The 21,161-nt window shown below is 34.4% G+C and overlaps 1 protein-coding gene across 2 annotated transcripts in view; it reads right to left on the reverse strand.

The window, feature by feature from the left end:
• TEX15 (testis expressed 15, meiosis and synapsis associated) overlaps positions 1–21,161 on the reverse strand; it is a 64,400-nt gene that overhangs the window by 27,096 nt on the left and 16,143 nt on the right. For both annotated transcript variants that reach the window (XM_016136150.2, XM_016136151.2), the window contains exons 3-4: positions 14,684–14,834; positions 8,504–8,669 (exon numbers count right to left, since the gene is read on the reverse strand). In XM_016136150.2, the coding sequence (XP_015991636.2) occupies positions 8,504–8,669; positions 14,684–14,822 (305 nt within the window). In that variant the 5' untranslated portion in view covers positions 14,823–14,834. The remainder of the gene's footprint in view (positions 1–8,503; positions 8,670–14,683; positions 14,835–21,161) is intronic.

Consider the following 21,161-nt stretch of genomic DNA (forward strand, 5'->3'; position numbering starts at 1 on the left):
ACTAACTCCCACTTTCCGCTACTCCCACTTTTCTTTGAATGCTAATTGCTTGAAATATCATTTTTTACTCATTCACTTTGGGTCGATATTTCTCTTTGAAACTGAGATTTGTCTCCTGGAGGCAGCATATGGTGGGGTTTTGTTTTTTAATACAATCTTAAACTCTGAACCTTTTTTATTGGTGAATTCAGTCCATTTACATTTAGGGTGATTACTGACATATGAGGTTTCTCTATAGCCATTTTATCTTTTGCTTTCTGGTAGCTCGGTGTTTCCATTGCTTCCTTGTCTTTGTGTTTTTTTTTTCTTTTTCTTTTTTCTTTTTTGGTTGGGTTTTGTGGATTTTTTCCCTCTGGTTTTTCCTGTTTTATGTTATATACTTCGATCCTGTATCTTTGGCTTGTGATTACCACTACAACTTTGTAAAGAATAGTTTTACACAGTAGTCCATTTTCTTTTGCATGTGCCTTATCTCCATTCTCCTTTGTGAATTTGGACCTTTGAATCTTCCCCTTTTCTGTAATTGTTGCCTCAATTTGTCCCTATGTATGCTGAACGTTCATTACTACTTTGCAATACCAAATTTCTTATTGTTTAAGCTTATAATGCCCTATTCTTAATACGCTGTTCCTATTAGCCTGCTAGTTTCCTTACTCATAGTTACGCATTTTTTGTCATTTTGTTTTAGGTGAACTGATCTAAAGGAGAGTTTTGCTGGATACACTACTCTTGGTGGGTAATCCCTTTCATTTAATAGTTTGAATACTTGATTTCACTCCTTTCTTTGTTTGTAAGGTTTGTGCTGAGAAGTCCAACAATAATCTAATGGGTTTTTCTTTACAGGTTACCGTCTTCTTTTCCTTGTCTGCCCTGAGAATTTTTTTGTCATTAATTTTTGATAATTTTAATATAATGTATCTTGAAGAAAGCCTTTTTGGGTTGAGATAATTGGGTGTTCTATTGACTTCTTGAATTTCAAGCTCCAGCTCATTCCTTAGATTTGGGAAATTCTCATCAAGTATTTGTCTGAAAATGCTTTCTGATTCCTGCTCCTTTTCCTCCCCTTTGGGACTACCCATTATTGTTTCCTTTCCTGATGGTATCAGCTAGTTCTTGTATTTCTCTTTCATTATTTTTTATTCTTCGGTCTCTCTCTTTTTCCTTTTGATTTCTAGATTTGTCTTCGACACCACAGATCGTTTCCTCCATTTGGATGACACTATGTTCCAAGCTTGCTATTTCATTCTTCATTTATTTTAGTTGTGTTCTTCATCTCCAGAAGTTCTATTTGGTTCTTTTTTAGAGTTTCAATTTCCTTCCTAAAAAACTCATTCTGCTGATATAGTTGTTTTTTTCAATTCCTGGAACTGTTGATATGAATTACTTTGGCTCTCATTGAGTTTTTTTCAGAAGTATCATTCTGAATTATTTGTCATCTAAGTTGCATATTTCTATGTCTTTAAGCTTATTTTCTGGAGTTGCCCCTCCCCCCCCCCCCCCCCCCCCCCCCCCCCCCCCCGTAAGCTGCCTTGTCACCTTGGTTGTTCACAGTGTTTAATGGACTATTTCTCTGCCTGGGCATTAATGTAAGTATATTCTGCTTTTTTTTCCCAGAAAGATTTATTATATACAGGTCTCTCTTTAGCCCGTTGCTAAAAAGGCGTTTTCTTTTGGTTTTCTGTAGGTGGCATCTAAGTCTTTTGGATCCCTGCTTTATGTAAAGCTTTAGTAATGCCTTTCTTTTCTTATAAATATTCAGTCACTTGCAACTTTCAGTCTCAGACCCTGTCAATATTAGTGACGATTTTGGTAGCATTTGCTCAGATTCTCCTGAGGCTCTGCAGTGTTTGGCCTTGGAGGATATGGTAGGGAGGTGCCCTCTGGGTTGGAGGATGGGGGTTGTGGCTCAGAAATTTCACTAATACAGAGTCACAAAAAACTTGAGAATAACTGCACCAAAAAAAGGATAAACAGCTTCACTTTGCTCGCATCATCCCAGTCCCTCCCCACCACGTCGGCATAGCTCAGTGCCAGGAGGGAAAACCCCAGGTAGAGAGATTTTCCATCGCTGGGAAAGTGAGAGCAGTATGAGTGACCAGCTTCCCCAGCTTTTCTGGGTACCACATGAGGGACCTGCTTTTGGTTTCACCCCAACCAGAGACCAGCAAAGAAGAGACATATAGACTGCTAAGAATAAGGAAAAAAGCAGGGGCTACCAATATCAGCCATGTATCAGCAGTGATCATAATACCCAGTGACCTGCTCTACAAATAACCCCAGCAGCTTTCACCACTAAAGACACCAATGGCCAGCACAGCTACTGCATATCCCTGAAAATTTCACTAGTTTGTGCCCCACAGCTATTTGTGTTTGCTGACTCCATCTGCCTGAGTTCCTGTCCACTCCCCCTACCATTGCTCCCATGGCAGACTGGGACTTTCTACCAGCAGTCAGCCAATGCTTCTGCAGCTACATGAATGCAACACACCACCCTACACTCCTGCAGCTAACATCCACTGATGTGCAGCCTCTCAAGCTGTGCATTTACATGCCACCAGCTAAACACCTGTCACCAGCTTCAATTGGTGTGTGCGCACATAGGGTGGAAAGATCTTGCAATCAAGTAAGACCACACCAATAGCTAAGGCTGCATGTTCACCCAGATCCAGCCCTGTCTTCTGTTAATGTCTTGTACCACTAGGCTTACCTGCAGCTAGCCTCTCCAGCTATATACCTGCACACCCCTGGCCTGACCTCTGTCACTGGCCTCCACTGACATACATCCAAGGCAAGATCCAGCAGGGATAGTAGTACACACCAATAGCCAGGACTCCCAAAGCTGCCAGTGCATCTTCCACTGGCCCTGGCCCTTGCTGTCTTATGATTATATATGTATTTGCAACTGGCCCCAGACACAGGTACCTAAAACTGGACCCCACAGCTGAGTGTGTATACACCACTGGCTTGGGCCACAACTTCTGCTTACCCTAGGAGCTGCTGAGAATCCCCACAGTTCTTGCAGCTTCTGTGAAACCCTGGAGGAACTTGCCAAAGACCATGATTGTCAGTGCTGTGCAACCCCAAGGCCTGATCCAATGTGTCGCCATACTCCCATCAAATCTGGAGCTACCACATGCCCTGACTTAGTGCCCTGCACTAATAATCTGCGGTCGCAGCACACTCCAGCATGCCCTCATCCACAGATGATAGTCTCTCCATACTACATACAGTCAATTCATTAAGTCTGGAAGAGGTGATCACTTCTTCAAGTGTGCAGATACCTACACAAGGTTATGAGGATCATGAACAATTAGGGAGACATGACTTCACCAAAAGAATAAAGTAAATATTCAGTAACCTGTCCCAAAGGTATAAAGATATAGGATATGCCCTACTACATTCAAAATTCTTTTAAATCAGGAAGCTACAAGGAAACAGAGATAAACGATTTGACAATATCAGGAAAACAATACAAAAACAAAATGAGAACTTCAACAAAGAGATAGAAAACATAAAAAAGAACCATACAGAAAATGTGGAGGTGAAGAATACAATGAATGAACTGAAGAATTCAATAGGGAGATTCAATAACAGACCAGGTCAATAAGAAGAATCAGTGAACTCAAAGATAGATTATTTGAAATTATCCAGTCAGAGGAGCAAAAAGAAAAAAGAATGAAAAGGAATTAAAAAAGCCTACATGTCTTATGGGACACTGTTATGAAAACAATCTACACATCGCTGGAGTCCCAAGAGGAGGAGAGAGGGAGAAAGGGGACAGAAACCTTGTTTAAAGAAATAATAGCTAAGAACTTCCCCCAACTGGGGAAAGATATGGACATCCAAGTGCATGAAGCTGACAGGTCATCCCAAAATATAAATCCAAAATGATCTCCAAGACATTGTAACAAAATTGTCTAAAATAAAAAACAAAATAAAAATATTTTAAAAGTAGTGAGAGAAAAAAAAGTTCTCTTATACAAGAGAAACCCCCTTAAGGCTATAAGCAGATTTCTCAGCAGAGATCTTGCAGGCTAGGAAAAAATATGATGGTACACTCACAGAGTGTTGAAAGAAAGAGACTGCTAACCAAGAATACTTTATCCAAGTTATCCTGCAGAAATGATGGCAAGATAAAAACTTTTCCAAACAAAAGCTGAGTGAGTTCATCGCCACTAGACCTGCTTTACAAGAAATGCTAAAAGGAGTTCTTCAAGCTGAAACAAAAGGACAGTAACTATTAACATGAAAACATTAAATAACACTCTGGTAAATATAAGTATATAGTTAAATTCAGATTACTCTTATAGTAGTGTTTTGACTACAACTTTAGTATAAAGGTGAAGAACAAATGTATTAAAAATAGCTACAGCTACAATAATTTGTTAATGATATACAATACAAAAGATGTATATCAAAAAGATAAAAATATTTGTGGGGGGGATCAAATGGCAGAATTTTTGTATATAATCAAAATTTGATTGTCATAAGCTTAAAATAGACTGCTATATTTATATACTGTTTGAAGTAATCCAGAGGGTAAACACAAAATGAAAACCTTCAGTAGATTTACAGAAGACACAGAGAAAGGAATCAAAGCGTATCGCTATGAAAAATCATCCATTCACAAAGGAAGACAGAAAGACAGGAAGGAAGAAATGAACATAAAACAGACAAAACAATTAACAAGATTGTAATAATAAGTCCTATCAATAATTAGTTTAAATGAGAATGTTTTAAATCCTCCTGCCAAAAGGCACAAAAAGGGTAAATGGATAAAAGAAACAAGATCTAACTATATACTGCCTATAGGAGACTCATTTCAGCTTCAGGAAACACACAAAAAGCTCAAAGTGGAAGAATAAAAAATCATTCCACAAAAATGGAAATCAAAAGAGAGCAAGTGCAGCTATACTTAAAATCAGACAAAACAGACTTTAAGTCAAAAACTGTAAGAAGAGACAAAGATCATTATATAATGATTAAAAGGTCAATTCGAGAATATGATTGTAAATTTATATGCATACAATACCAAAGCACCAAAATATATTAAGCAAATAAATAACAGATCTGAAGAAAGTCATAGACAACAGTACAATAATAATGGATATTATTCATCACTGGATAAATCATCCAATCAATATGGAAACAAAATTAAGCTATTTTGGTGGAAAAAAAACAGGATTACAATTAAACTCAGAAAAAGTGTAGAATGACACAAAAATGGTCAGTGTTAACTGGCCCTTAGAATAAAATACATCCTTCTAAAAAGCAGCAGCTAGGATCCTTCAAAATTCCAAAAGCTAGTAACCACAGCAAGATCTTGTTTAGACAATGGTTACATTAGGAATTTCAGTCTCCTAGCAACAAGCCTCTAAAACTCTTCCATCTCCCAAGGCCCTGAATTTGAAATGGCCTTTATTTATTGCGCTCCAACTTGATACTATCAGTTTGACCCCCAAACTGTATTTAAAATATATCTTTATTATATAAACTTGAGTAGTTCCATTTACCAGGTAGAAAATGCTTAAAAGGAGGTATCTGGGAAAGGTAGAAGGCAATACATTTGTGCTTCATGGAATTTACTTATCTCCGTTAAATTTCCTTCCTTTTAACCCCTTATTTACATTAACTTTGAAAAAGATTGTTTACTTCAAGGTAATCTTGCAAAGCTGATCTGTGAAATTTAGGCCATAAACAGAATTCAATTCTGAATTTTAAAGGTTTCTTGGATCCAAGAAGAAAATGGTCAAAGCACTTCAATATCCTCAATTTTCTGTACAATTTGCTCCAAATCACAGCCTCATAAAGCACATTGTTATGCCCCCAAAGTAGAAGGGAATATCACCAACTTCCCATCTGCAAACAGTGGCGGTCCTTATTTCTGTCTTTCCAGATTAAATCTGTATTTTAGAATCATCTGTATAAGTACCCCTTTCCTAGCACCAAATTCAGTATCAGTTGAAATGCTATTGATTTCAAATACAGAAACTCATTCAAACTGGCTTAAAAATAACTTCTTATAACAAGAAATTCAGAAATGAGAAATTCTTTATCAAGGTTGATGGATTCCACAGCTCCAGACATCATTAAGGATCCAGGTTTTTCTGTTTCTGATCTGCTGTCCTTAGTTCTCGGGTATCCGAACATCGGTCTCTCTTTATGATCCCAAGAGTATTATCAGTAGCTTGAGCAACCTGCTTCCTTGTTCACATCAGATTGGCTTCTATTCCCAGAGACACACACCCACAACCCTCCCCACCTTGCCACAAGTCAATCTGTCCTCAGTATGTCATTGGCCCAAACTGATTAAGTTTTGCCAACCCTTAAAATCAATCATAGACAAAGTAGATGACATTAACCATGGATGGCTTAGAGTATTCATCTGGGGTAGAACATAAATTGAGATCTCAAGTACAAATTCAACCATAGTATCTGAAAATCTTTAAAATGATATCCTTTTATATGAATTTAAAATCTTTAAAATTAAGTTATCTTAAAACAAAAAAGGATCAAAATGATACAGACAAGGCAATGGACTTAAGAATTCTGTTTCTCTTTTACCCATTAAGGCCATCTCAAGTTTCCTAAAAACATCTCTCAAGACTCTTAGGAAGAATAATCAATCCCTCAGCTGTACCTCTAATTTTATTATAACATTATATTTTATAAATAGCTTCACAGCTTCTCTACTATTTAAGGCTCAGGAGAAAACATTTTCCTTTGAGGGTATCAAATAAGTAATTGTTGACTCGCAGCTGGAAATCCGTATATGCAGAGGGCTGATTGTAGTCATACCTGGATTTTCGACTGTACAGGAGATTGGCACTCCTAACTGCATTTTCCAAGGGTCGACTAATATTTGACACAGTAGACACTCAAATGTTTAATGAATGATCGAACAGATAGATGTTTAGATTAATGTGTCTTTGCTGCTTTTATACTTAAGAAGTGGTAGATGGAATGTAGATTAGAAGTAGAGATTGGTATTTTCTTGGAGCTACTTGCTTTTGCTGAGACCACAGATTTATACATTCCTCAAAGGGGAGTGATAAAAAGAAAAGCCAGAGGCAATCAATGTTATTAATATTCTCTTTTTATTCTATTACTCCATTATTCTGCTAATGATTCTTATCTATTTTCCCTTTTATTTTTCTTTTCTACCTGTGCCTTAAGGTTCATTCTGCCATCATGAATTTTTAAACACATAAAATTAGGGTAAGTAAAAATTTAACCTAATTTAATAATTAAGAACCCACTGTTTTTGCCAGACTCAGTTTCATACTATGGACACAAAAACAAATAAAATTCATAATGCAGTAGGGGAATCGGACAAAACCAATATATTGTGGTTAATCCTAAAAAACCAGAATAAAGTATTATGGGAAACAAGTGAGTTTGCCTAATTAGGCAAATACCAAAGAAACCAACATATCCTATACCTATTGGCCATTTAGCATGTTCTAATATGTCTTATATTGCTGGGTAGTTGTTCAAACTTTTCTCTACACTAACAGGGAGAAACAACGTTTAAAATTAAGAGTTATACAGTAGGGGAGCACTATGAAAAAGGAAAAAATTTTTAAATGACTCAAAGAACCAAAAATCAAAGAACAATGCCAGGAATTCATCTTTGATCAAACTGTTATTTCAATTTGGAAGGGGCAGGATATAGCCACTCCATTCTACTTTTGCTCAAAACTGTTGTTTAGATGAACAAAATATGCCATTGACTAATTCTTTCCTTCCCACCAATTCTCCTAAAATAACACTATGTGGGATAGCATGTGTGGGTCAAGAGGAATTAATTCTAAAACAAACAAAAAAGGAACCAAAATTATTCTGAAATGAGTTCTAAGTGTGGCTTTATCAGCTTTAAAGATAAGCAAATCAGTGAAGGAGGCAAGTTCAGATAATGAAAAAGCAAACTAAATTTTGTTCACAAGATCTACACTTGTAAGAACAAAATGTTTACTATGAGAACTTTTCGAATGCTCTGATTTGTTCTTATCTAAATAACAAAATGGAATGTGCCTTGTCAAAAAGCAGAAGAGATACTTTTGAAAAATTGTCACAAACAGTGCTTCTAGTTATAGTTGAAAATAGCCAGATACAATACTGCCAAATGAAAAAATCAACTCAGTCTCTAATGTTAACTTCTAAATACTTCAACTGTTCTTCTATATTGCAGGAGGAACAAAGGACCTACAAAATGACTGTTTAATAAATGTGCTAATGTATGCTTCTGAAACTTTTAACAAGATTAAAAAAGTAGGAGTGTCTGAAATCTGGCTACGTTAATGTATAAAACTTGCTAAACGAAAATCACGCTTAGCTTTTCACTATTACAAAAGGCCATAAGGCAACAAAATAATGAACAAACAATCTCCACTTATTTTCTTAGAAATACTTGTCAAATCTCAAATAGTAGAAACAATTCGTATAAGACTTTATAATAAAAACCAAACAAAATCTCAATCTTCTTTAGGTTATAGTTACTCACCTCTTAGAAGTAAAATTTTTTTCCAGATCCTCATTATGAACCAGTTTTGTATCCCCAAACTGCCATGATGACTGTAGATCATAGCTTATATCAAGCCGACACTGGTTAAGAGTATCGTGTATGAAACTATACTCTCTAGTATTGGTGCAACAAGATGACAAGTAAACTAAAGATAAAGAAAAGCCCAAGTGGTTATTTGTGTTTAAAATCAAATCATTGTATATCTGTACAATGATAACCATATATCTGACATAAGACACAAAATAAACCGAATACTTGAAATTTTTCATTAATATCTGGAAGCAACAATTTTATATTTACAGTAATACAGATTTCCCACACCTGATATAAATGAAAATATGAACCTTGTTTTTCTTCAAAAATCTACTGGAGTTCCTGAAAGTTGACACAGATATAGTAGGCAGTACTAGCATTGAGGTAACTCATTTTTAACCTTAAGATGTACAGACTCTACAACATGCATTGTTATGCATATAACTGGTAGCTACCGTTAGCAGGGAATCTATATACTAGTAAACTATTTGGTTACTTTGACTTGCAAAAATACCAAAACATCTCTGTAAACCAGATTGACTGACACAGTGGCATGAATGGAAGGTAACAGACCTCAAGAAAATGAGCGATGTTTTAAGCATTGCTATATTTAGTGTACACACAAAAGGATCAAAACCCTTCAGGGAACACATATAGTTGATTCTTGTTATCTGTGGTAGTTATGGTCTATTAAAGTTGCTGCCATAACTGAATTAGTGAATACAGGCATAACTTGGAGATACTGCAGGTTCAGTTCCAAACTACTGCAATAAAGCCAATGTCACAATAAAGGGAGTCACACAATGTTCCTGTTTTCCTAGTGCATGTAAAAGTTATGATTATATTGTATTGTAAATCTATTAAGTGTGTAATAACATTATGTCTAAAAAACAATGTACATACCTTAAAAATACTTTATTGCTAAAAAATACTAATTGTTATCTGAACCTTAAGCAAGTTGTAATCTTTATGCTGGTGAAGGGTTGCTGGTGGCCAGTGACTGGTCCGGGTGGTGATTGCTGAAGGTTGGGGTGGCTATGGCAATTTCTTAAAACAATGCAATCAAGTTTGCTGCATTGAGTTGACTCTTCCCTTAAGGAAGGATTTCTCTGTAGCATGTGATGATGTTTGATAGCATTTTTTTTTTTTATCTACAGAACTTCCTTCACAATTGGAGTCAATCCTCTCAAACCCTGCTGCTGCTTTACCAACTAAATTTACATAATATTCTAAATCCTGTTGTCATTTCAACAATATTCACAGTATCTTCACCAGTAGATTCCACCTCAAAAAACCACTTTGCTCATCTAATAAAAGCAACACCTTATCCATTAAAGTTTAATTGTGAGACTGTAGCAACCTAGTCACATCTTCAGGTTCCATTTCTAATTCTAGTTCTTTCTGCTATTTCCACCACTGTCAAACCCCTCAGTCATCCATGAAGGTTGGAACCAATTTCTTCCAAACTCCTGCTAATGTTGTTATTTTGACCTCTTTTTATGAATCATGAATGTATTGGTGGCATCTAGAATAATGAATCCTTTCCAGAAGATTTTCAATTTATGGATGTTGGATTAGCAGGAATAAAAACAACATTAATATCATTGCATATTTCCATCAGAGCTCTTATGTGACCAGGTTCGTTGCGAATGAGCAGTGATATTTTGAAAGAAATCTATTTTTCTGAGCAAGTCTCAACAGTGGGCTTAAAATATTCAGTATATTGTAAATGCATGTGCTATAATCCAGGTTCTGTTGTTTTATTTATAGAATATAGGTACAGCAGATTTAGCATAATTCTTAATGGTAAATGAGCACTGCTTCAACTTAAAGCCAGATGCATTAGCTCCTAACAAGTGTTATGCTGTCCTTTGAATCTCTGAAGCCAGGCAATGACTTTTTTTCTAGCTGTGACAGTCCTAAATGGTACCCTTTTCCAATATGAGGCTGTTTCATCCACAATGAGAATCTGTTGTTTAGTGTAGCCACCTTCATTAATTATCTTAGCTAGATCTTCTGGATAACTTGCTGTAGTTTCTATATCAGCACTTGATGCTTTACTCTGTACCTTCATGTTATAGAGACATTTTATTTCTTTCAGCTTCATGAACCAACATCTGCTGGTTTCAAACTTTTCTTCTTTATCTTCCTCATTTCTCTCAGCCATCATAATACTGAAGAGTCAGGGCTTTGCTCTGGTTTAGCCTTAGGCTTAAGGGGCTATTGTGGCTGGTTTGATTTATCAAGACCACTCAAACTTTCTCTATATCAGCAACACAGTTGTTTCACTTTCTTGTCATCTGCGTGTTCACTGGGGTGCACTTTTAATTTCCTCCAAGAACTTTTCCTTTACATTCAAAACTTGGATCACTGTTTAACCCAAGAGGCTTAGCATTTAGCCTCTCTCGGCTTTCGATGCAGCTTCCCCACTAAGCTTGGTGGTTTCTAACTTTTGATTTAAACTGAGAGGTGTGCAGCTCTTCCTTTCATCTGAATACTTAAGAGGTCATTATAGGGTTATTAGTTGGCCTAATTTCAATATTGTTATGTCTTAGGGAATACAGAGGCCTGAAGAAAGGAATAGGAGAGGAACAGCCAGCTGGTGGAGCAGTCAACACACGCAACATTCATTAAGTTCACTGTCTTAAACAGGCTTGGTTTGTGGCACTCCAAAATGATTACACTAGTAACATCAAAGATCACTCATTGCAGATAATAACAAATATAATAATAATGAAAAATGTGAAATATTGAAAGAATTACTCAAAATGTGACATATGAAATAAATGTAGGAAAATGGCACTGAGAGACTCAACAGTGATGTCCTATTTCATTCCTGATGGTAGTAATTTGTGGTTTGTATCATTTTTTCCTTTCAGTCTTGCTAAAGGTATGTCAACTTTTTCGATATTTTCAATCAACCAGCTGTTTTGTTTCAATGATTTTCCTTTCTTCTGCTTGTTTTGGGCTTATCATGTTATTCCTTTTCTAATTTCTTAAAGTGGAAGTTTAGATAAGTGGTTTGAAACCCTTTCTATTCTCTATAAGTATTGAGTATTATAAAATTTGTTAGCAGTGCTTTAGCTGTGTCCTTCAAATTTTGAAACTGTATTTTCATTTTTACTCGGTTCAGTGTTATTTTAAATTTCCTTTGAAATCTTATGAATATTTAAAAATGTATTGTTTACTTTCCATGCATTTGGAAACGCTACTTTCTATTATTAACTTTTGTTTGCATGTGGTCAGAGAACATATTCTCATGACTTCAATTCCTGTTAATATGTTGAGATGTGTCTCATGGCCAACCATACTATCTTGAGTGTCAAATGGGAGCTTAAAAAGAATGTCTATTTTGCTATTGTTGGGCAATATATAAATGTCTTTTAGATCCTGTTGGTTTGAGTGTTTAGTTCTATATCTTTGCTGAGTTTCTGTCTTTGTTCTACCAATCGTTGAGAGAGGTATGCTAAAGTCACTAACTATAATTCTGCATTTGTCCATTTCTCCTTTTAGTTCTATCAATTTTGCTTCATGTATTTTGAAGCTCCGTTGTTTGGTGAATACACATTTAAAATTGCTATTATTGGTGGACTGACCCTTTTATCATTATGTAATATCCCTCTTTGTTCCTGAAAATCTTCTTTGAAGTCTACTTTATCTGATTCTAATATAGCCACTATTGTTTAATTTTGATTGTTCGCATAGCTTATCTTTCTCCATGTGTTGATCTTCAACCAACTTATATCACTATATTTGAAGTGAATTTATTGACAGTATATAGTTGGGTCACGTTTTTTATCCATTGTGTCAACCTCTGTCTTTTAATAGTATATTTAGATAATTTACATTTAATTTAATTGTTATATTAGGGCTTAAGCCTGCCATTTAACTCTTTCTATTTCTTTCAGCTGTTCGATTCTCTTATTTCATTTTTCCTGCATTTTTGTGTGTTACTTAAACATTTTTAAAATTCTATATTTTATAAAAAAGTTTCAATTCTGAGATAACTATAGGTTCACATGAAATTTTAATATATAATAAATATCTTATATCCCATTTACACGGTTCCTTCCTTACAGCTTGCTTTATATTTGTCTTAAATATATCCTCTATATACACTGAGAATCGATCAGAGAATGTTATCATTTTTGCTCCAACTGTTGAACATAATTAGAAACCTCAAGAGGATGCTCTACCGTATTTCTCTATACATTTACTCTTTTCATCGTCCTTCCTTCCTTCCTAATGTTCCCAGCTTCTTTTGTTATTTTCTGTTTAAAACTTCGTTTAGCCATTCTTTTAGGGTGGATTTGCTAATGAAAAATTCTTCATTTTACTTCATCTGAGAATGTCTATTTCACCTCTACTCCTGAAGAATATTTTTTCTGGGGACAGAATTCTGGGTTGACTATTCCTGCACTTGAAAAATGTTGTACCACTTCCTCTGGGCTCCATAGTTTCTAATGAGATACCGATTGTCAGTCTAACAATGTTTGTCCTTAGATAACATGTGGTTTCTTTCTAGTTTCAAGATTTTTTCTGTACTTAGTTTTCAGAAGTTTATGATATGCCTTGGCATGCACTTCTTTGTATTTTCCTGTTTAGGATTTATTCGGCCTTCTGAATGTATAGGTTTACACCTTTTGCCAAATTTGGGATATTTTCAGCCAATATTTCTTCAAATACTTTTCCAGCTCCACTCTTCTACTTCTGGGACTCCAAGTACAAAAATGTTAGATCCTTTATTATTGTTCCGCAGCTCCCTAAGGCTGTTAATTTTTTCTGTTTATATTATTCAGGTTGGGTAATTTCTATTGCTATAGCTTCAAATTCACTGCTTCTTTCTCAATTCCTCTCTCGAATCTATCTAAATGAGTTTATATTTTAATTATTATATTTTTTTAGTTCCAAAACTTCTACTTGGTTCTTTATTCCTTTTTCCATGTCTTTCCTGAGATTTTCTATTTTTTAATTTGTTTCAAGATTATTTATAACTGTTTGTTGAAACATCATCATCTTAACTGTTTTAAAAGCCTTGTCAGGTAATTCATCATGGTGTTGGCATCTGTTGATTATCTTTTCTTATTTAAGCTGAGATTTTCCTGGGTGATATTAAGATAATTTTATTACATCTTAGTCATTTAGAGTATTGTTAAGAGACTCTGGATCACATCTAATCTTGTGCTTTAACAAGTCTCTACTATAACTGAGATGCTAGGGGAAAGGGTGCCAGTAGGAAAAGGTGGAGTACCAACTCTTCACCATTAGGCATACGTGAAGTCCTGTCTCTCTCCACAGGGCCTCCACTGACACCCTGGGGGGATGCCTTGTTACTGTGATAAAGGGGTGGAAATCTACATTCTTACTCGGCCTCTGGTGACACAATGGGAGGGGGATGGGTGCCTTGTTCCTAGTGGGTATGACAGAATTCTATGTTCTCCACTTAGGTCTTTACCAACTCTACTCCCAGTGAGAAGGGGCAACTCATCACCACAGGGCAGTTAGAAATACACTGACACTGCAGAAGAGGGAGGAGTACTAGTTACTGCCATGAAGGGAAGAGGGATAGGTCTAGGCCTCCACTTAGTCTTTGCTGACAAAAACGTAGGGGCTATGTTTTTTTTTTTTCCCCCCCTAGTGTTTTGCAGGACTAGGGTGTTTATTGTCAAATAGGCTTCTGTCTTTCTAGGATGTCCCTTTCCCAGTTCTTGGCAAGAGAGTAGAGACTTTTCTTGGGGCTTTTTGTGTCTATACCAATTGGCATTCCTGAGTTGTGAGCATTCCATCCGAGATATGGAGGAAAAATGAAAATCCAGAGAACTTACTACGTCATTCCTTGAGTCCCAGGGTCCATAACTGGTCTGCTATCTTCTCTCCACTTTTCAAAGTCGTCTCATATTCATTTTATATATGATGTCCAGCATTTTTAGGTGTATTTAGTGAGAAGAATATGAGACATGTGTCTCTTCCATTTTGTGTGGAACCAAAAGTACATGTGTATTTAAGGAATTAAAGTCCTGACTTAATCTAATTTTATACAGTCAAAATAAAAGATAAACATAAAATAAGAATCAGAGAAATGCAGTAATAGTTATGAAATAACCCCATCTTCCATAGAAATATTACCTTTCCCAGCTGTCCTCCTGATCTTGGGAATGGTGAATTTCTTCAAAGGATTAACTTCTACACCAGTCACTAATAAAGGTTCACTAGTTGAGTTCATTTTCCATAGTGTCTTGTGCTTAGCAATCGCTTTCATTTCCATTTTCTTGGTGGCCTAAAATCGACCCCAAATTAAGCAAAAGGTCATTAAATACATAAGAAGCATTGGCACTAAAATCATTTAAAAGTTCTTACATGGAATTAAAAAAAGATTCTTGTTCACATTCATAACAGGTTTCAATCTCAATTTTCCAAGTTGCTCAAAATAGAATATGAATGAACAACTTTGACTTTTATATAATATTAAAAATATTTATTTTCTAGTTTTTAATACTTTTTCCTTGTAATTCATGTAACTATAATTGCATAATCCAAAGCTTCTGTATTCTTGAAAAGCTTAATAACGTCCAAGCACCAATTTTTACTATTGGGCAACATTCTTGCCACATACTCTAGGAGTATTTTTCCTAGACACTTCTGTGGATACATGATGTTCTCTAAATCACAATCTTTGGTTTTAGGAGAAACAGTAAAGTTGTAAACCAATTGCATGGCTATCCCTACAACTGATGGCCTAAAACAATCATTCATTGACTATCGTTCCTTAGTATCACTCTACAGATAGTTTAAGACATCATATATTGTCATAGCAGTAATAATAAATTCCTTTTATTCCCTCTTCCCTTCTCTCCCTAGCCCTCCTTCCCCACCCACACCCTGATTCTTAACCTTTCAAATAGAATTCATACTGGATATCGAAGGAAAGCAATGGAGCCCACATACATGTAAACATGTATTTTTCATAACACTTAAATAATATGGTTCATGGGCCTCCTGATCTCTATAACTGCTTAGCTAAAAAATGAGGTCACAATATAAATTAAGAGCTGTCAAAATTCTACAGAAGGATCACAAAGGATAAGCTTTTACAGAAGGTTCACAAAGGATGGTCCCCCTAGTCCTCAATCCTCCTCTCTTTATGAAAGTTGATCTTGCAATCTCCTGATCAAATGTCAATCAGAATAGGGAATGGACAGAGACCTCTAGAAAGAAAATCAACCTCTTCTTATCCAGTCCCACCAAGAGACACTAATGGTGTTGTCTCCTAATAAAAATACCCTTAAAATATATCAGAGCTCCAGAGAGAGCTGCCAGTGGTCAATTTTGCTGAGAAATTAAGGAGAAAAAGGGAGAATAATTTATTTAGAATGACATATTACAAAAAAAATTTCTTCAATTCATCATGATCTAAATCTATTCCTCACAAAGGTATACAATCATCAGCTGAAGATATACTTTGCTTGAAGAGCCAAGTGCTGCGACAACCCTCAATATTGCCTTTAAACAGATTACATTTTCAAGAAAAAAGGAGTTATTTCAGCTGTATGGTTTCTAAAATGTTTCTCTAGTAGAAGTTACTAATAAAGACTTCTGAAATTCACTGAATTGTTTCCTCAGTGCTTAGAAGAACATTTAGCTACAATGTAGCTAAGTTAAAAACTGACGAAAGATGAATATTCAGGACACGATGGTATTCAATATCCTTCATTAAATAAGTTGCACCCAGCAATTTTTCAGTTGTAACTTTTCAAGTAGGAACAATAATAATACCCCTTTAACTTCAGCTCAAACAAATCAGCTCCATTAAAGTGATAATAAATTCACATGTTTCTTTGTATTCATATATCAGTTCCATAACCACATTTACTTATATTTTTAAAATATATATGCAAAAATATTTCACATTATATATTGAAAAATACACACAATAATCTTGTAAACATTATGTATTTACATATTATTTATTTTTCTATATGTAAAAATAAAATCTGGTAGTTTGTATCCTGAAGGTTCATGCTGAGGTGTCCTATGGGATCCTGGATTATTCTAAGTGAGCAGTGGAGAGTCAAGAAAAAAATTCTAAAACTTTTAAGAACAGTTAATCCACAGGATGCTACACATGGCAGGTCCTTAACAGATATTCAAATGAATGAATATGAACTAAAGATCAAACATAGAAAACAAAAAAAGAAGTGTTCTCCAACAACTAAAATATCTATGTATACATGTCTTACGTGTATCTATATTATGAACAACTTTAAGCCAATACATTTAAAGGTGATACTAAATAATACATTACAAGAAAAATATCACCATCCTATTACTACTAAAAAAAATTAAGTCAGTAGTTACAAACTGATTCTAAAAATAAAAATGATATAAATATAACATAAACAAGCTGAGAACATCCCATAAATGCCAAGGAGATTTAACATTAGGAAATATATATATTTCATCTACTACATAACCTTTTAAAGGAGAAAAATAAGTGATTAACTCAAAAGATGCATAAAAAATCTAATCAAATTAAAATTCATGTATGACTTTAAAAAAAAAGCCTTAGTAAAGAGGAATAGACAGAAACATTCATAACTTGATGACAGATATCTATGGAAAATTTACAGCAAATTGGTAAATGTCAGAAACACTATTTCTTAAATTAAGAATAAAACCAGGATACCTACTATCACTGTGTTTCCTTTAATAGTGTGGTGGAGGTGCTCACAAGGGCAGAAATGAGGAAAAAGGGTATAAAGGAACTAAAAAGCTAAAGGGGAAATGAAAGGGACTTGGCAATTATTGGGAGTGAAAGAGAGTGTCTCAACTTTTAAGAGAAAGCTTAGATCCAAATACTGGACAGATTAAGAATGAATGTTACTTAGAAAAGCAAAAAATCATAATGTTCAAATTTTGGTTCTACCATTAGTTAACAATGTTATATATTAGGCAAAATGCTTAACTTCTTTGAGGCTAATGGCATCAAATACCTAACATGGTTGCAGAACCTAGTACACAATAACTGCACACAATTAACCCACCAGTGTAATCTTGAATACTGTACTATGGTACCAGGTGATAGTTTTGCCAAGAAGCACAGTATTGTAAAGTTAACTAGGTCAGAAATCAAGTGATGTTGGTTTTAATTCTAGCTCTGCAATTAATTAATTAACTTTGGGTAAGTCACTAACTTTCTTTGTAGTGCATTACTCTGCCTGCAATTATGTATGGTGATATTTTTTTTTTCAGACATATCTTAGTGACAAAAGAATAAATTCCTTCTATGTCAAATAGCCAAGTCTAAAGACTTAATCCTCTCAAAGTATATTTTAAAAAATTATTTGTACTGAGTTTCCTAAGACTACCATTAAACATTAAAGACTTTAATGCTTGGGACCACTGGTTATAGAGATTACTAAATAAACCTGCAAAATATTTACCTAATTACTATCAAAGAGCCTTTAATTAATAACAATACTTAGCGTTGAGCAACTTAGAGAGCCCTAGAGTTCCTTTAATAAGACTCAATTACTATCAATTATAAAAAGATTTCCTAATATAGGGCAACTCAAGATGACTGTAGATGTATGAAGCCTTACTGAGAAAACTTTTTTCAGTTCTTTCAAATTTGCACATTAATCAGTTTACTGATAATTTACCTTTAACATCTCTAAAAATTTGCTAGTCTCTCTTTTTAACAACAACAACAACAACAAAAAACAATGCCTCCTTTTCAGGATTTTCTGGAAAATAATACTGTTCTAACTTGTTTTTACTATTACTTTTATTTGTGACAAATAATATTGATTTTCCACTTATTTTCTACCACAAAATGTACTTCAAATGAGTATTTTAAAATACTGAAAAGATTACTGTAATGATAGTAAACAGATATAACATAAATCATCTCACTTTTAGTAATCTCAGGAAAGAGTACCTGAATAAATGATGAACAAATAATATTCTTAGAAATTTAGTCACAAATACATAAATTCTAAGTTCTGCAGAGTTCTAAATAGTTGAGACTAAAAAATACTTCTGATAAACAGGTTAAATCAGATCATACATTTGATAAACTAAACATACACTTAGTGAGCTTAAGAATCCCCCAGTCAAGACTATACAATGTAGAGAAAAATATATATTAGTCCATATTTTCATTTGATAGATCAGGAGTTGGCAAAGTATAGCCTGTAGGCCAAATCTAGCCTACCACTAGTTTTTTTTTTTTTGTAGGGCCCACGATAATGACTGAAAAAAAAATCAAGAATATTATTTCATGTTAAATTCCAAGAAATTCAAAGGTCTATAGTTTAATGGAACACAGCCACACCCATTCACTTTTCTATGGCTGTTTTCCTATTAGAAGGGCATAGGTGACAGAAACACTATGGCCCATAAAGAACAAAGTATTTATTATCTAGCCTTTTACAGAAAAAGTTTGCCAACTCCTGTTATAAATGAAGGAACTAAATATCAAAGAATTGAAACAACAAAAACTAGGTCTTGTGATTTCCATTTCATAGTTCTTTCTCCTACACTCCCATTGTCTCAATGATCTCTCCACTATATTCTGAATTCCATCCCTACCCACGTTGCTTCTCTTTATCCTGTCCAACAATCTAGGATTGCCACCTCCATTACTCTACTTAAACAGCAATCTTCAGTCACCAATGTCCACTTCAGTTTCTCATTCACATTAGTACATTTCTGGCTCATAACTCACTTGGCCCTCTATACATTTGACACTCTTGACCAATCAGCTCTTGAAACATAATACACTCTTCTCCTGACTTTTGTGACTTCACAATCCTGATTTTTCAGCTACTTCTCAGGCTGTGCTATCTTAGTCTAAAATGATTTGTAAGGACTCTATATAGAAATTAGTTTTTATCTGTTGTAAATGTTGCAATATTTGTCATTTAATATGTTTATGGAATTTTTCTCCCACAAAAAATCTTTAACTTTTGTGTAGTCTAATTTCTCAATCTTTTATTATATTGAATTTTTATACTATCATCGACAGTGTATGAGAGTTCCAGCTGCTCCATATCCTGACTAACACTTGATATTGGCAGACCTTAATTTTTTCTAATCTGATAGGTGCAAATGATATCTCATTGCAGTTAGTTTGCCTTTCTCTAATTTTTAATGAGACTGATAATCTACTATATGAGTATATTTATTGACGATTTGTGTTTTCACATTTGTGAAATGCTTGTTCAAGTGTTATACCCATTTTTCTATGAGGCTGTTTATTCTGTGTATTTGCAACAAATATTTTTGAGATACTAACTGTTCACAAATTATTCATATTGTATATAATCCCTCCACTTTTTAAACTTGTCATTTCAGCTTTTTGAAACAAAATATTTAATTTTAATGTAGTAAAAATTATGAATTTTTCCTTTACATTCTGTGCTTTCTCTTTTGCTTTTGATCAACTTTAAGAAATAATTTCCCTAACGGTCATAAAAATAATCCTCTGTATTCTCTTCTAAAAGTTTATAGTTTTGCCTTTTACCTTTGAGTCTTTAATCTACCTGAAATTCATTTTTGTCTAAGGTAAGTAATGAGGGCTCAATTTTTTCAAAATTTGCTAGCATTTATTTTAATAATCTTCCCTTTCCCTATTTTCCTATAATATCATACCATCTCTGATATAAATCAACTTCCTACATATGCATGAATTCTAGGCTCTCTGCTCTATTTTACTGGTTGTTTTACTGCATCCCTGCAAGCACCATACCATAATAGGTCTTGATATGTGTTTAGCATAACCAAAAGAAAAATCAAATCTTGTTCTGAAGCATCTTTGTTCTCACATACACATTTGAAAATACGTTTGTCTAATAAGAAATCTTATTTAGCTTTTAATTGGAATTTCACTGACTCTATTGACCAATTTTGGGAAAAATGACATTGTTACATTAGTCTATCTGTGAACATGGTATATACCGCTCTACTTATTCATGTCAATATCTTTTCGTAAAGTTTTTAATTTTTTTCTATGAGGTTTTTATACTTAAAAAAAATTTATCCTAAGGTACTTAATAATTTTTAAATTATTATGCATGGTATCTTTAAAAGTTACATTTCATTCACTGCTGTTTTAAATGCTATGATGATAATGATAAAAATAATGGCTAACGTTTATCTACGACACTTACTAGGCACCAGACACTTATCTAAGTGCATTAGATATATACTGATCCATTTAATCCTTATAATATACCTATAAGATGCCCTTATTTTAAATTAGAAAAAAATGTGCAGGGAAATTAAATAATGTGCCCAAGTGTACAAAGCTAGGAAATGCTGAAACTGAAATTCAAAGTCAGATAGATAATAGTGACGTATAATTTAGTTTCTTCCTTTCCATTTTTTATACCATTTGCTTGCTGTATTGTGCTGGCTAGGGTTTCTAGTATATGTCAAATCTGTGAAATACAGTTGTCGTCCTGTATACACATGGGTTTGCTTCCAGGACCCCTGCATACACTAAAATTTGTAGATGCACAAGTCCCTTACATAAAATGGCATAGTATTTGTATATAACCTAAACATATCCTCCCATATACTTTAATCTCTAGGTTATTCACAA

The sequence above is a fragment of the Rousettus aegyptiacus genome, unplaced genomic scaffold (assembly GCF_014176215.1).
Source record: "Rousettus aegyptiacus isolate mRouAeg1 unplaced genomic scaffold, mRouAeg1.p scaffold_m13_p_11, whole genome shotgun sequence".
NCBI classification, from domain to species: domain Eukaryota; kingdom Metazoa; phylum Chordata; class Mammalia; order Chiroptera; family Pteropodidae; genus Rousettus; species Rousettus aegyptiacus.